Below are 17,162 nucleotides of genomic sequence, written 5' to 3'. Positions count from 1 at the left end.
CATCATTTTCGTGTGTGAAATTTGAAAATACTTGCTAATAAGCTTTTTGATTTATGATTCAATAGACTTTGAAAAAAGTTAATGTCGACATTCTCTGGTTTGGCTCTGCATTTATTAATGTAAAATAATTAATGTGACATTTCTTGCTTGAAGGATCCATCAGTGCTATTCAATGTAATATCAAAGGTCAAAGTTCATATGAAAATTGTGCTAAGCGGTTTGGACCAATTTTGAAGCAACGAATGAGCCTTATTTTCATGTGTAATTAGTAGATTTATCACAGTCCAGATTCTAATCTAGTTTCAGAAGTAAATAAATTATTCATTAAATGCAAATGGTTATATTATGCCACTTTTTTTTCCCCCTACTATGCCCTGGTGAGGGAGAGGAAGAATTAATTTTTATTTTAGTTACTTATGAATATTACCAAATGTTAGCCTTTCAGCAATGCCCGCTGGCAGCATGCTGAGAACTCGCATGGAGCTGTGACAGTGTCCAGGTCCAGCAATTTAAAACCTGATTGAAAAACTCACAGGCCAGGCTCACTGGGAAGGAGGCCCTCCTGGGAGTCGATGGCAAAGTGGAGCTGGGGCTTGGAGCCACGTGTTTCGAGGGTGAGGCGGGTCAAGCAGAGAATGGCTTTATGGAACAAGTAGTCATTGCGATTTAACATCTGCAGCAGACAAAGGCAGAACAAGGCAGGGCGTGGAGACGGTGGTAGGGAGGTTGATTGCATGGCCGAAGATGGGCCGCTCGGAGGTCTGGGACTCGGGAGTCCTATAGTGAACCTGGATTGCGCGGGTCGGTTGCCTGTGCTGTCGGAGCCGGGCTGTGCCCTTCTCCAGCTCTGTTCTGTGTCCCAAGGCCCGCGCATCAGACTCCGTACTTACTGGCTTCCAGTAGGCTTGGCCGATGGGAGGAAGTTGAGGGAGCTGGGAGAGGAAAACCACCGGTTGTGTCTCCTTTGCAGTTCCTGGCCCTGCCGGGGCCCCGCCTGCAGGTCCAGCTCCCAGCCCCAGGTCTAGGCTCGGGGGCCCTCCGTTTGCTCCTAGTCAGATGGGTGGTAGCAGCTTCCTGTAGGATTTAATTTCTGGGATGCCTCATCAGCCCATGTTTCTGCACTGCCTTCTACTTACATCTGGCTGGCTTCAATCATTCTTATTATCTACCTGGACTTCAAAAGTACTTGAATTTCAGATTCCTGGTCTGAGTGCATGTAAATGTTTGAAGGGCTTGTCTATGTCTTAGCTATTTTTTTAAAAAATTAAAGTATAGTTAATGTACAATATAATATGTTACAGTTCTATATAGTGATTCACAAGTTTTAAAGGTTATAATCCAATTATAGTTATTACAGAATATTGGTTATATTCCCTATGTGGTACGGTATATCCTTGTAGTTCGTTTCATGCATAATGATTTGTATCCCTTAATCTCCTACCCTCCATTGCCTTACTCCTATATTGCCCCTCCCTTCTTCCCTCTTCCTGCTGGTAACCACTAGTTTGTTCTCTGTATCTGTGAGTCTGTTTCTATTTTTGATAATTAATGTATTCAATATTCACTAGTTTGTTGTATTTTTTAGATTCCACATGTAGGTGTATCATCCAGTATTTGTCTTTGTCTGTCTGTTATTTCACTTAAGCCTAATACCCTCCAAGTCCACCTGTGTTGTTGCAAATGGCAAAATTTCCTTCTTTTTTATGGTTGAGTATTATTCCACTGTGTGTATGTGTGTATATGTGTGTGTGTTTCTCACATCTTTATTCATTCATCTGTTGATGCACATTTAGTTTGCTTCCATATCTTAGAGATTGTAACTAATACTGCTGTAAACATTGGAATGCATGTATCTTTTTGAATTAGCTTTCATATTGTCCAAATATTTGTCCAGGAGTAGAATTTCTGGATCATATAGTAGTTCTGTGTTTAATTTTTTTGAAGAACCTCCATACTGTTTCCCAACAGTGTACTAGGGTTTCCTTTTCTCCACATCCTCACCACCATTTCTTGTGTTCTTTTTGAAGGAAAACACAACAATCCAAAACCTATGAAATGCTGCAAAAACAGTTCTAGGAGGGAAGTTTGTAGCAATACAAATTTAGCTCAGGAAATAAGAAAAAAAAAATCTCAACCTTATGTCTTACTTATTTTTAATTTTCCTGCTAAGCACACACATGAGTTCACATGAACATTCAAGGAATGAATGAATGGATGAAGTGGGGGCTGGTGGAGGAGCCATAGCAACTTCTTCTGCAGGTTTGGAGTTTGGGAATGTTTAGGTCAGAATTAGGTGTACAGACCAATGGGGCTCAATATTTTTTGAAAGCTGTTTGGATTGATGCAGGGTGGGGCCCCTGGAGCATTGCCTCATCAGAAATTTTGTCGTCCTTTCCTCTAAGGCAACTCAGGAGCGTCACTGTGACTTCATGAGACAGTGTTAGAGGTGACGGGGGTAGGGCCACGTCACCTCATGATGTACTGACACAGACTGCTTTCAATCTCAGTTCCCATCAGAGATGCTGACTACTTACTTCTCTGAACCGCTGTCTCCTCATCTGTAAAATGTGGGTGATACTGCCCTTCTAATAGAGCTATTATTAAAAAGTTTGTAAAGTTTGGGGCAAGTTAGATGTTTAATAAGTAGTAGATATTATTGTTATCCTCTTTCAAAGTAAATTGAAGGTGTCAGCTCATGAATTAGTGGCTTCTAACAAAAGCAACTTCTAAGGAAAGGCATCTGTTTCGTGGAATAATTTCAGTATTTTTATCTCTCACGTTCCCAGAAAAAACAGTATTATTCTAAAATATTAAAATACATGCATGCACATGAACTTGACTACCTATAAATAGAACTTCATTTGGTTAGAAACATGTTCCAAATTGTCATATAATACATTCATTTTAACAACAGACACAAGATTATTTGAACACGCAGCTTTTTTTTCATCTGACAATCTTGTTTCAAATTTTGAATTATTTTTCATCTTGTTATTTTTGATATTGTTTATTTCAGTATTATATTTCTTTTACAGAAAATCGAAGTGGCTTACAAGTTGTATCCTATTTTAGTGGATCTGACATATTATTTGTATAATGAGACCATTTCTATATTTTTAGCTACAATGATGGTTTGTTTATATGGGTACATATAAAATGGTTCCTCACCAAAACTTGTAGAAGAATTGAATATATAAATTCTTATCAATTTAGGCATCAGTCCATTTAGGAAAATGTTGCCCTTTTTGTAAATATTTTCATGTATATGCTTATATGTATATATAAACACACACTCATTGGAAAAGACCCTGATGCTGGGAGGGGTTGGGGGCAGGAGGAGAAGGGGACGACAGAGGATGAGATGGCTGGATGGCATCACCGACTCAATGGACATGAGTTTGGGTAAACTCCGGGAGTTGGTGATGGACAGGGAGGCCTGGCGTGCTGTGATTCATGGGGTCACAAAGAGTCAGACATGACTGAGCAGCTGAACGAAACTGAACTGAGTTTTTATGTGTATTACAGTGTTTATATATATTTTAAACTATATACACATAAAACTTTTTTAATGGTGTTAGAGGAAATTCAGAAACTTCTTTCATAGCACCACTTCTTGTATTATTCAAACAAAAACTCAGAGCACAGCTTTAAAATGTAATTTGTTAAAGATGTTTTTTGTAGGGAGCAATTTTAGAGACTTTCATGTGTAGAGCTTGATAGTAATCTGTTAATATCTGGTAGGAGGATAGTTCTAAAGAAATGTATGGATAGTTCTTTATGTTCTTTTCCTCAGACATTGCTGGCTTTGAACAGGTCTGGGTACTAAATATTATAAATTCTTCTTTCTCGGGTAATGATGAAGAACTAGTGTTCTGAAGTGTTCTGAAAAAGACCCATGTATTTTGTAGATCAAATGATCAGATTGAGAGAGTGTACTTCACTGGGAAATCTTCATTCTGGATGATTCCAACTCTGCAAAACAGGACCCACTGGAGTTGTTGGTGAGCGTGAGTAACTGCCTTTTCAAGAAATAGCTTTGGAACTATTTGGAAGAACAGTTGACTTGTCCCAGAATATGATGTTTTATACAATACATTCTCGAGTCTATCTTACACCCAGTAATTTGTACCTCCCACTCCCCAAACCCATGCTGCCCCTCCACACCCTTTCTAGTGGTAACCACTAGTTTGCTTTCTATATCTGTAAGTGCTTCTTTTTTCATTATATTCACTATTTTATTGTATATTTTAGATTCCACATATAAATTATATCATACAGTGTTTGTCTTTCTCTGTCTGACTTATTTTACGTAGCATAATGCCCTCCAAATCCATCTGTGTTGCTTCAAATAGCAAAATCTCCTTTTTTCTGGCTGAGTAATATTCCATCGTATTTAGGTACTTCTTCTTTATCCATTCATCTGTTGATGGACACCTGGATTGATTCAGTATCTTGGATATTGTAAATAATGCTACTATGAACATTGAGGGTACATGCATCTTTTCAAATTGGTGTTTTTGTTCTTTTGTTGAATATATACCCATGAGAGGAATTTCTGGGTCATATGTAGTAGGTCTCTTCCTTTATTGTGTACCACAACTCTCTATTTATTGCTTTCATAGCATTTTTTCAATTTGCATGTACATTTTTGCTTGTTTATTAGATAAAAATCTTACTATTGGGTTTTAGGGGTAAAATGGGCAAATGTTTGTCAATTTATCCAAATTATATTGGGTGTCCAATGTGGGTAGGGTCAAATAGGCATATACATAAGAAAGGGCATTTGAGGGATCAAAGGGTTAAAGATATTGGCATTCTTGGTACAGCTGAGGCTGCATCCTAGATGCTGCTGATATTTAGGTTATTGGGAAGAGAGAGTATGTAAGCGATATAAGCCTTTTCTTCTTTCCTCTTTTTTAGAAGGCATTTGGGAATAGAAAAAATGTTGATACCAAAGTTTATTTTCTCCTTTATCCTTTTTTCCTGAGTTAAGATGGAAAAGTAAGTCCCTTAAAGTGTAAAACACCTAGATTCTTTGTGTTTGAGCAAGCACCACCATGTGAAACAGTTCCCTTTTAGGCATAGGCGGAGGTGGCCATAGTGAGGCATAGTTAGCTGCACTAGACTGCTTTCCCAAGTCGCCCTTCCTTATTTTAGTTTAACCAAATTCCAGGCCATTGAGGGACTTGGGCTCTGATCTATCCAAAGGCTGCTGGAGCTGCCTTATCCCTCCATCCCGCATGTTCTCATGTTGACTCTGAATGGTGATATTACCTGGGTTGAGGATTTTAGGAGCTCAGACTGTGGATTTAATCACAGAGGCATGGGAATATCTTTTAATAAAGGGATAAAGAGGAAAGGGGATTATATAGCAAAGATGTTATGTTCTTGGGTCCATGATAGACAAAAGTCTTATAAGGAATTTTAGAAAACCCAAGGGCTAAGAGGAAATTTAAAAGCCCTGTTTATGAAACATTGTCTACAAGAGTCAGTTTGTTCAGAGACAGTCAGAATAATGACACAGTTATCAAAACACTGGAGCTTTAGGTCTTGCTTCTAGAAAAAGTGGAAGATGACAGAGAAGGTGAGTTGATTGAGAAACAATGAAAAAAGAGACGCTTTCTCATGGAAAGGACTGAACTTTGAGTCCAAGGTAGTCACAGATGAAAGGGAGAAGAAAATGTATGCCTATCAAAATGTGCTTAAAGATAGAACTAGGGAAGAAAATTCAAGATTTTGGAGAATGAACTGGGAAGGCTTCTCTCTCTGACCTGAACACATAAAACTATTGAAAAGTGCTCTTGAAAGCTGTAGGCAAGGAGTCAACAAACAGAAAAACTGGGGAACATACCCTTGGTGAGTAAGACAGCCACTAGAGGTTATAAAAGATTTGGAAAATTTGATATTGGAAAGCTGGGAATATCAGCAGAGAATCCATCAGTTATTAATAAGGAAGTCCTAAGGTGTTGTGGTCAGTACGTGTAGAGAGGCAGATTTGGCTCTTTGCCCCAAGGGAGACTGTTTGGGAGATTTATGGTGATAGGACTCTCAGAAAGAGAGACCATGAGATGTATTAAATGGGAGTCCGATAGCATTCCAATACAATGTGCTCAGACATGGATTAGAGATGGGATTGATGGATGGTGAGCCTGGATGTGAGAATTACCCTTTCTGGGGAAGGGAAAGTGGACAGGATTTGTTTTGGCAGATGTGAAACCCATTCATCTTGTATCATTTTCTGTAAGAAGTCAACAAAGGTGGAATCTGTAGATAGATGTTAGTAAAAAAAAATTTCTAGGTCAGAAAGCAAAGGTCCCAGGGAAAGAAAGAAGAGAGGCATTCTGATTCAACCAACAATAATAGAACTACATAAATCAAGAAAAATCTCCCAACAGCTTTTTAAAAAAAATTCAGCTAGCTGTTTCTGGAAGGACTCTTGAGAACAACAGAGGAAAAAGGGATAGTATAGGGAAAATGTGGCAAAAGGTATTTAAAGTGTAGGCATTGAAAGAGTATGACTTAGTCTGGGCTCTCAATATTCATAAATGGTAGGAAGACCTCCTGGACTTTATTGGATTCTAGAAGTCCAAGCTAGGGGAGAAATAACAGATACGATGTTGGTCAGAAATATATTGTTTTGTGTGGCTATCATAACATTACCATACATTGGGTGGCTTTAAAAACCAGAGGCTTCCCAGGTGGCACAGTGGTAAAGAATCTGCCTGCGAATGCAGGAGACACAGGAGATGCAGGTTTGATCCCTGGATCTGGAAGATCCCCTGGAGTAGGAAATGGCAACCTGCTCCAGTATTCTTGCCTGGAAAATTCCATGAACAGAGGAGTCTGGTGGGCTACAGTCCATCAGGGTTGCAAAGAGTAGGACACAGCTGAGCATGAGGAGTTAAAAACCAGAACTTCATTTCTCACAGTTCTGGAGGCCAGAAGTTAACTTAATCACATTTCAAAAGACTTTTTTTTTTTTTTTTTTAATAAAGTAACATTCACAGTTTCTAGGAGTTAGGGAATGGATAGATTTGGCGGAGGGCACCATTTAACCTATTTGGGCATGAGGAAGATGTGTGTTTCCTGAGCCTATGTGTGACAGGCTGTTTCTTCTTACCGCTTTCCCTAGTGGGGTAAGCACATCTGATCAGGATCTGCTTCCCTGTGATAAATTGAGCTCTCCTCCACTCTCCACTCTCTTGTTTCTTTCTTTTTTCTTGACTCTCCACTGAGGTCAACTTTTGTACTGTCATATTGGCCATCTTAGAATTGGAGGGAGGGTGAGAGCTGCTACTGGAGACAATTCTGGGTCTCTTGCGTCTCTATACCTCTTGAAAGATGAGGCACTGAATATACTTTAAAGGCTATTTCTATAGTGAAAAAGCCTTGGAACATAAGGATAGTGTCTTTCTCTGGAGGAACGAGAAGGTTTTTATTCTCCAGTACAATAAAGGTAGTCTTCCTTTGGGCAGAGTTCAGGCAGATTTATTTGCAGCCTATTATAAAAGATTTGGGTCCCCTAAGTTGAGTTTTCTCAGCTGTGATGCAACCCACCATGGGAGCAGCATCTTTCTGGGTGACTCTGCAATGTCCTGCGGGACCCAGCGACAAGTAGCTGACGTGACCATGATCGCAGGCTGTTTGCTCTGCAGTGAAGTGATGCATCTTTAGTCGCTGACATAAGAGTCTTGCATATTCTGCCAGCATCCATGACACCGGAGGAGGCTAACATATTAGCTTGCAGATTGGGTACAACGCCTGAGCTTTCACAGGTTTAAGTGTATGTTCTTATTTCTGACCATGCTGGGTCTTCGCTGCTGCCTGTGGGCCCTCTCTGGTTGTGAGCAGGGGCTACTCCAGATGCAGTGTGGGCTCAGCCGTGGCAGCACGTGGGCCCTAGGGCGTGTGGGTTTCACTAGTTATGACACATGGGCTTAGCTGCTCTGCCGCATGTGGAATCTTCCCAGATCAGGGGTTGATCCCCTGTTGCCTGCTTTGGTAGATGGATTCTTAACCACTGGACCACCAGAGATGTCCCTAGAGGGCTTTCACAGTTCTCCATGGCCTCCTTAGGCCTCCTGGCTTTAGCTGAATGCACTAACTTGACTTGGATAGATACTGAGTGCTTCTCCAACTATCGAAATAATCAAACTCTGGTTCCCATTTGGCTATTGCTCCTACTTGCGTGCTTTTCCTATAGAACTCCAGGGGAGGAAGGAGTTAGTGGTAGGGTTTTGGGTGACATCTGCTGTTGCAGTGTGACTGGAGCTGGGATAATGGGCAAAAGATTAATTGTAGCAAGTTTAAGGCTGAACAGGGAGTTTATGCAACATAAATAAAAGTGTGATTATGTGAAGACATATGTATGAGTGAGTTTATTGCAGTATGGTTATAGTAGTGGAAATCTGGAAACAATCTGAATGTCTATCAAGAGGGTTGAATAAAATATAGTACATCCATGCCATGAAATATTATGCAACTATTAAAAAGAAAGGAGTAAATCTGTATATTTGGTCTCAGAAGAGATCTTCAACATTTTATTAAATGAAAAAGGAAAAGTTGTAGTATAATATGCATAGTCTATTCCTTTAAAAAGCCGTCTATATATTTGTATAAACAAAATAAAGATTTTGGGAAGATACATACTAAATTGTCATAGTTAGCCTTTACTACTTTTATAATCACATTACTCAATAAACATGTAAGAAAAAAGTGTTACTAGTATTAAAGTGAGTGGAGGCTGTTACTAAGACTGCTTAGCTATGAAGGGAAGGAAAAAATAGGATAGTATACGGGGCTCAGGGAACTGGTAATTTTATATTTTTAAAGGATAAATTTTATAGTTTCAAAAAGTATACTTTATACTTTTAAAGATGGGAGAGTGAAGGTATTTATAGGGAATCAGGCACTAGATGGGGCTTCCCTGGAGGAGGGCATAGCAACCCACTCCAGTATTCTTGCTTGGAGAATCCCCATGGACAGAGGAGCCAGGTGGGCTGCCATCCACGAGGTCTCAGAGTTGGACACGACTGAGCAACTAAGTCCAGCGCAGCACAGATGCTAGGTGGGGCTTCCCTGATGGTTCCATGGTGATGAATTTGCCTGCAATGCAAGTGATGCAGGAGACATGGGTTGGACCCCTGGGTCAGGAAGATCCCTTGGAGGAGGAAATGGCAACCCACTTCAGAACTCTTGCCTGAAAAATACCCTGGACAGAGGAGCCTGATGGGCTACAGTCCATGGGGTTACAAAGAGTTGGACACGACTTACGACTTACGGATTGAACAGCAAGTCAACACTGCTGACTCATTCCATAAGAATCTTTTGTTAACTGGTAACAAAGTTCTGGAAATGCATTGAAAGTATATCCTGTTTCCACATCACATTTTCTTTATGTGACTATAGTCAATGTTCTGTTCTTGGCAGCCTTTTATTTTCTTTTGCTCCATGGATGTTGAAAACAAACTGTATAAGTAATATTGTGTAAATTTTATTTTGGTCATCTCATCAGGACTGTCTTTTTTCCCCCCAGAGTAATTGATATGAAAAGCATGTACTATAATTTAAATGCAAATATCTCCTTCGGTTCTGATACATTTTCCAAAGTTTGAAAGTGGAAATTGCTTCCCAAACAAAGCCAAAAGTGTATTTAGGATTAATGTGCACATGTGGAGCTCATACAACTGGATCAGCATCCTTGCTTTCAGCTTCATTAAAAATGGATTAATCTTCCAGGGTGTTTGAGATTAGTTTCTCCCAAAGGTCTGCATGGTTCATGGTGTTATGCACTCACCTCTGAAAAACCTGATTTTCTTTTTTATTGGTATTTTAGAAAACATAATTTCCGAGTGGTCATCATGAGAACAGTGCCTTGTAATAAGTAGGGTTTCCACAATGTTGTAAATGGAGTTGTAATGTTGTAAATGTAAATGTTGTAAATGGAGGGTGGAGGCTACAATCAAGGAGGTGGATTGGCATGAAAACTTCTACATTTGGATATTGAGAGCACAACCCAGAGCTGACTGTGGGAATGTTGGAGACTCTCCAAATGCCTGGCTATTGGGAGTTTTCCTTTTGGCTGAGGTGCTGATACTGTCTACAGGTTACTTGAAGGATACTGTTTGTATTTTCTCAGGCATTCTTATAACAAAATGGCTGACTTATAAGAAGTCACTTTCAGATGAGCTCTGGTTTTTATGCAGTACCTTTCTAGTGGGCAGTTCCAAGTGCATTCTCAATCTAATGCCATTTGGACTTACAGAGTTCCAGATGCTACTGCCAGAGATCAGGTTTGCAGTTATCCTGCTTTTTGAGCAAGATACCAGGAGAAATTCTTCTGAATTTTCTTTTTTCCTCATATATAATCGTACTGTTTGGTGCTACAACCCAACACCACACACTTTGTATGTCTCGGGGGGAAGTGCTAAATTCTATTTGAAGAGAACCTGCAAAGATTCACATTGTTGTATAAAAGCCTCAGTTGCATGACAGCCCATGATAGGGTCTCCATGATACCTGGGGGTGCTCTGACCAGGCACGACGTTTACTAGAGCTACACAGAAGTTTCCCGGTCTGGAGAGAACCCAGCCAAGAAGCTACCCTTTCCTTCTTAAACCAGGATTTTATGGAACTTCCACTGAAACGCAAAGAAGGCCAGGGGACTCCCCAAATAGGGGCACTGAGTCCAGCACAGCACGCCCAGAGGCAGCATCCTGGAGAACCGGAATGTGAGCAGAAATTCTGTTGTTTAGTCGTAGTGTCCAATTCTTTGTGATCCAAGGACTGTAGGCCGCCAGGCTCCTCTGTCCACGGGATTTCCCAGGCAAGAATACTGGACTGGTTTGCCATTTCATTCTTTAGGGGATCTTCCTGTCCCAGTGATTGAACCTACGTCTTCTGCATTGCAGGCAGATTCTCTACCACTGAGCCAGCGGGGAAGCCCAGACATTTGTAGATCCCTGCAATAGAAAACATGAAGCTATAGAACGACCCTGAACTTAGAATATGAAATTTGAACAAAATCAGGTGGAAATCAATGTTTTTACATGTGAATTCTACATGAGGTGATAATTCTTATACAGATTTTCATTCACAATAATCCCTGAAATATCCAGGTATAAACAAGTGATCATTATATTGCACACGGAGCAGACTGTGGTGTATTTTCAAACATAGAACAAGGAAAGTGGAAAACGACAACTAGAATGGCAAAGGTAATGAAGATCTGGACAAGACTAGGGCAGAAATGTTTTCCTCAGTTGTCTGGCTGAGGTTTGTAAATCCTTGTTGTATGGTTTATTGTGTGTGATAATTGTGCTGAAGTTAGCTTTGCTGTATTGCATTCTTCCATAGTATACATATTTTCAGAGACCCTATTGTCTTTATAAAGTGCCAAATTAAAATGCCATTTTAAAATTTATTAGAGAATCTGAATTAGGTGGATTTTCAGGTCCAGGTATTCAGAGTGGGTCTACACCTCTAGGTTAATTAGCTGAAAGAAACAAATCCTCTGAAATTAATTAGTCAAAAATTAGTTTATCAAAAGACGTTTCACCAAATAATCAACTGACAGGGAAAGAATGACAAAGATTGTAACAAAAGACAGAGGTTTTATTTCAATTTGGCTTAATCCAATCTATTGTCTTTAATAGATATCAGTTCATAGATTTGTCAACTGCCTTAATCAAATGAATATTTGGCATATGTTTCAGCATTTCCAAAGTGTTGACTGAAATGTCAGTCATACCTCTAACTGTCGTCCCATAGGTCCTAGCTTGGGTAACCATGTGGGGGTGCCATAAATGGGGTATAAAAGCTGAGCAGAGGCTGATGGGGGAGATTAAGGATTTTAGTTCGCAGTGTAATGAATTTAGGTTTGGGCAGAATGACGTTTATTTTATGTTATTACTGTGTAGGACTTTTAAATTTTATTTTGTGCTAGGGAAACAGAAAGATGTAATTTTCAAGATCTTTTGTAATTGAATGCCTTCATGTACAGAGGAGAAATTTCCTTTTCCTCTTTTTTAAACTCTTGGAATTTGTTATTTTTACCTTTTTTCTCATATGAAGAGCTATTAATCTTAATAAGGAGTAAACCCAAATATATATAGCATTGCATTGTTATCTTTCGGACTTTACCTGAAATGCTGGAGTGCATATTCCCCTTTCTCCTGGTACTCATGAGAAAGTGCTTAGTAAAGTGTAAAGTACTAAATAAATGTGATTTACAGTTACTTTAAATGTTATCCAGATTTTACAATTGCCAGTCATCAGATAACAGCAATATTTAGTGAGCTCTCTCGAAGTAGAAAACATTACATTGGGTGGTTGGGGGTTCTGAGGAACAGACAGAACACAAGACCTCAAAGAGCATTTAGAAGGTGGGGGGAGAATAAACAAACCTGTAACCAACATATATTGTTCTGTGTCTAGTGAGACACTGAACCCAATTGAGTTCTGGGAGCACTTTCTGTCCTTTTAACATTTAGAATAAAACATTCAGCTGCAAAACAACAGCTGGAAGCCGACTGAACTTTAGTACCTGTGGGATGGTGTGGCTGGGTTGGAATTAAAATTCTGCTAGACCCCAAGGATGACGATGGTAACATCCCAGTACAGACATTGATCTTTAAATCTCATTTGCAAACAAATTTTGCTCAGTGCCACCAGATACCCTTCTTAGAATGATTAAACATCTTTTGATAAAAATACTCTGAAGATCATATTACATTTGGGGTGTGTCTAGCTGATCAATGCAAAGACTCTAGAATGAGATGAAAATACAAAGTGGAGGCCACCATGTTCTTATGCAGACGTGCTCTGCCAATGACTCAGAACAACTTTTGGTGGACCTCAGACCATATTTTCCAGTTAAAGATGTTCATTTACTTGAACTGAGCATCAACTAGATGCCAGGCACTGTGCTAGGTAGTGAGGCTCTGAAGATAAATATGATGTACTCCTGTTGTTGGGAGGTCACAGTCCCGTGGGAGTGGCCACTGATGAAGATAAGTATCAGACACAGTGAATGGTGTTATCAGCTGCTTGGGACATTTGGGAATTCCATGCAAAATTGATATCTAATGATTTACCTAACTATTTTCCTCTGTTGTCACATTTTAGTTGTTTCTGGGGACTCATATAGTAAAGAGATACTTCAATGAACATATTTATACTTAAGCCTTTTTTATGTTCTTTGGATTATTTCTTTAGAAAATATTTCCAGAAGTAAAATTGCTAGATTAAAAAGTAGTAAAAAAAAAACAAAACCCAAATACCTTGATATACATTTTCAAATCACTTAAAGCAAGATATTTGCTTTACAATATTGTGTTGGTGTTTGCCACACATCAATATGAATCAGCCATTGGTATACATATGTCCCCTCTCTCTTAAACCTTACTCCTATCTCCCACCCCATCCCACATCTCTAGATTGTCACAGAACACTGGGTTGAACTCCCTGCGTCACACAACAAATTCCCACTGACTATTTCACAGATGGTAATGTTTCCATGCCCTGAGTAAACCATACCCCAAAGAGACGCATGTACCCCAGTGTTCACTGTAGCACTATTTACAATAACCAGGACATGGACGCAGCCGAGATGTCCATCGACAGATAAATGGATACAGAAATTGTGGTACATGATACAATGGAATGTTACTCAGCTTCAAATTATTTTTAAAAAGGGTTCTGTCAATTATCGCTCTCATGTAGGCATGTAGTAGAATACACATTTTAATGAATTCTTACCAACATGGAGGGCTTCCCTGATAGCTCAGTTGGTAAAGAATCCGCCTGCAATGCAAGAGACCCCAGTTCGATTCCTGGGTCAGGATGATGCTCTAGAGAAGGGATCGGCTACCCACTCCAGTATTCTGGGGCTTCCCTTGTGGCTCAACTGGTAGAGAATTTGCCTGCAATAAGAGAGACCTGTGTTTGATCCCAGGGTTGGGGTCTTCCCCTGGATTGGGAAGATCCCCTGGAGAAGGGAAAAGCTACCCACTCCAGTATTCTGGCTTGGAGAATTCCATGGACTGTATAGTCCATGAGGTCACAAAGAGTTGGATATGACTGAGCAACTTTCACACTCATACACACTGCCAGCATGAAGTAGTAGGCATTTTAAGCTTTGCCAGCTTAATAGGGGACGCTTCTAGTTTACTGTTGCTTTTAAGGCGTTTCTTTGAAGTTTGGGTGCAGGCATATTGGAAGTATCTTTATTAAAGTCTAATTTTCATATAAAAGCTCACCGTTTTTTTTTCTCTCTTTTTTTTTCATTTATTTTTATTAGTTTGAGGCTAATTGCTTTACAATATTGTAGTGGTTTTTGCCATACATTGACATGAATCAGCCATGTGTTCCCCATCCTGAACCCCCCTCCCACCTCCCTCCCTGTCCCGTCCCTCTGGGTCATCCCAGTGCACCAGCCCTGAGCACTTGTCTCATGCATCCAACCTGGGCTGGCGATCTGTTTCACACTTGATAATATATATGTTTCGATGCTCTTCTCTCAGATCATCCCACCCTCACCTTCTCCCACAGAGTCCAAAAGTCTGTTCTATACATCTGTTTCACTTTTTCTGTCTTGCATATAGGGTTATCGTTACCATCTTTCTAAATTCCATATATATGCGTTAGTATATTGTATTGGTATTTATCTTTCTGGCTTACTTCACTCTGTATAATGGGCTCCAGTTTCATCCATCTCATTAGAACTAATTCAAATATATTCTTTTTAATGGCTGAGTAATATTCCATGGTGTATATGTACCATAGCTTCCTTATCCATTCATCTGCTGATGGGCATCTAGGTTGCTTCCACGTCCTGGCTATTATAAACAGTGCTGCGATGAACATTGGGGTGCACGTGTCTCTTTCAGATCTGGTTTCCTCGGTGTGTATGCCCAGAAGTGGGATTGCTGGGTCATATGGCAGTTCTATTTCCAGTTTTTTAAGAAATCTCCACACTGTTCTCCATAGCGGCTGTACTAGTTTGCTTTCCCACCAACAGTGGAAGAGGGTTCCCTTTTCTCCACACCCTCTCCAGCATTTATTGCTTGTAGATTTTTGGATAGCAGCCATCCTGACTGGCGTGTAATGGTACCTCATTGTGGTTTTGATTTGCATTTCTCTGATAATGAGTGATGTTGAGCATCTTTTCATGTGTTTGTTAGCCATCTGTATGTCTTCTTTGGAGAAATGTCTGTTTAGATCTTTGGCCCATTTTTTGATTGGGTTATTTATTTTTCTGGAATTGAAAAGCTCACCAATTTAAAATGTACAGTTTGATGAATTTTGGAGAATGTACACAGAGATGTAACTACTACCACACAGACTCAGAACATTTTCATTCCCCTTAAAAAGATTCTTTGTATCATTCAGATGGCCTGGCACCTGCTCCTGGTCCCAGGAGACCTTTGGTCTCTATTTTCATCCCTGTAGTTTTGCCATTTCTAACATTTCTTGTAAGTGAGATCATATTGTCTGTAGCCTCATGTGCCTATTTCTTGCACTCAGCGTACTGTTTCTGAACCAATATAGTTTTATTATGCATTTCCTTAATTCTTTTTGGAGTTGAATTCTTTTTCACATATGTTTATATCAGTTGTTTGGAGGAGATAGTATTTTGAACTGTTAAAGCATGACCAATAATTTCTTAAGTGAAAGTTGAGGGAGAGAATTCAAGGTGGTAGAAACTATGTTATATACAAAAGCAAACTTTGCGAAAGGCTTGATATAACCAGGGAATGGTAAGGAGCTCAGTGTCCAGGAGTTTAGAGGAGTTTAGAGTATGTTGGGAGAGTTGCAGGAGGAGGCTACACTGGCTGGGAATGGATTGTAAAGGGCCTTAAGATGATGCTCTTTTTCTTTCTTTTCTTTTTTCCCCCTGTTGCCACTGAGGTTTCCCAAAACACTTAAGGAGGTCACTGACACTTTCCCTTAGTTTGACAAAGATCAAACTAGAAGTAACAGCAGAGGTAGAAATGGATGCAGGGAAATTTGAGTCATACAGAACAAATTGGAGACTGGGTAATAGAGGTCTTATTTGAGGGCCATTTAGAAAATTGAATCAGCACAATTTGGAAATCAAGTGAATGTATCAGGAGAGGGGATAAAGTCATAGTGATATTGATATATCTAGCTTGTTAGACTGGTTACATAGTTCATTTATTAGTTGTGATAAAGGTTATTGGATGTAAACCACACATTGGGAAACTAGCTCCACATATATGTTGAGTTTGTAGCGTCTGCAGTAGTTGGCAGTTTGAATTTTAGTTCTAAAGCTAGAGCTACATTTGTGGGCTGGAGATGTAAATTTGCCACTGGTAAACAGGTGTCAGGAAAATATATAAAATCATGCATCTGAATAAAGTGAAAATAGAAGACAAAAGGATGGAAAGTTGGGGCAACTCCACCACTGGAGAGCCTTATTGATTTAGTATAAGCTTTTTACTTGTGGGAAGATCCTGGTTTTATGTTCCAGGGCAGCCTTTCATACATGACCCAGGGTAAATCTGGAACAATCTAGGCTTATCTGGGTATTCCCATTCTCCTTAACAGGGACTGCTTTAGGGTAAAGTCAGTGAGACATGAAGTGTAATTGGATGGAAGCTTCTGGGAAGTATTTCCTCATTCTCCTAAAGGAGCACAAGGAAAGAATAGATCTTTCCTGGATTTTCCTCTTTGTGGATATAATAACCACAGTCACCGCAGCCACTTTGATCTTGAGGGGAGACAGCAGAGACAGCTGACTTGAAAGAATGCAGATCAGAAAGATGAAAAGACTTGGGTGTTCGATGGCATCCCTGGCAACAGCCAGTTCTAGAGCTGTCCAGCCTCAGGACTTGTCAAGTGCAATAGCTGGTTTTCGTATTCATGGAAGCCAGTTAAGCTGGGATTTCTATTATATGACTATGAAAACATTTGAAATGTTACATTATTCTAGGTAACTGCATATTTGTTATGTTTGTAAAGATCTGTACCATCAATGTACAGTGCTCAGAATATATGGAGACGTCTTACAAGTGAGATGAAACTGGGAAGCATCAGGCCAGGAAACCAAGGCATGCTACTTGACATTTTTACTTCTCTAAAATTGCATTTGTGAAGTTATTTTTAATTTCATTTTGAGCTAATGACATAGACATGCATGA

The 17,162-nt window shown here is 39.7% G+C and overlaps 1 protein-coding gene across 1 annotated transcript in view; it reads right to left on the bottom strand.

The window, feature by feature from the left end:
* Positions 1-656: 656 nt before the first annotated feature.
* MCHR2 (melanin concentrating hormone receptor 2) overlaps positions 657-17,162 on the bottom strand; it is an 88,189-nt gene continuing 71,683 nt past the window's right edge. Inside the window, 1 exon segment of the mRNA XM_065911407.1 lies at positions 657-932. Within this exon segment, the coding sequence (XP_065767479.1) occupies positions 657-932 (276 nt within the window).

Source organism: Muntiacus reevesi, chromosome 19 (assembly GCF_963930625.1).
Source record: "Muntiacus reevesi chromosome 19, mMunRee1.1, whole genome shotgun sequence".
NCBI classification, from domain to species: Eukaryota; Metazoa; Chordata; class Mammalia; order Artiodactyla; family Cervidae; genus Muntiacus; species Muntiacus reevesi.
Note: the sequence above shows the minus strand (reverse complement) of the source record. Positions and strands in the feature narration are given on the sequence as shown.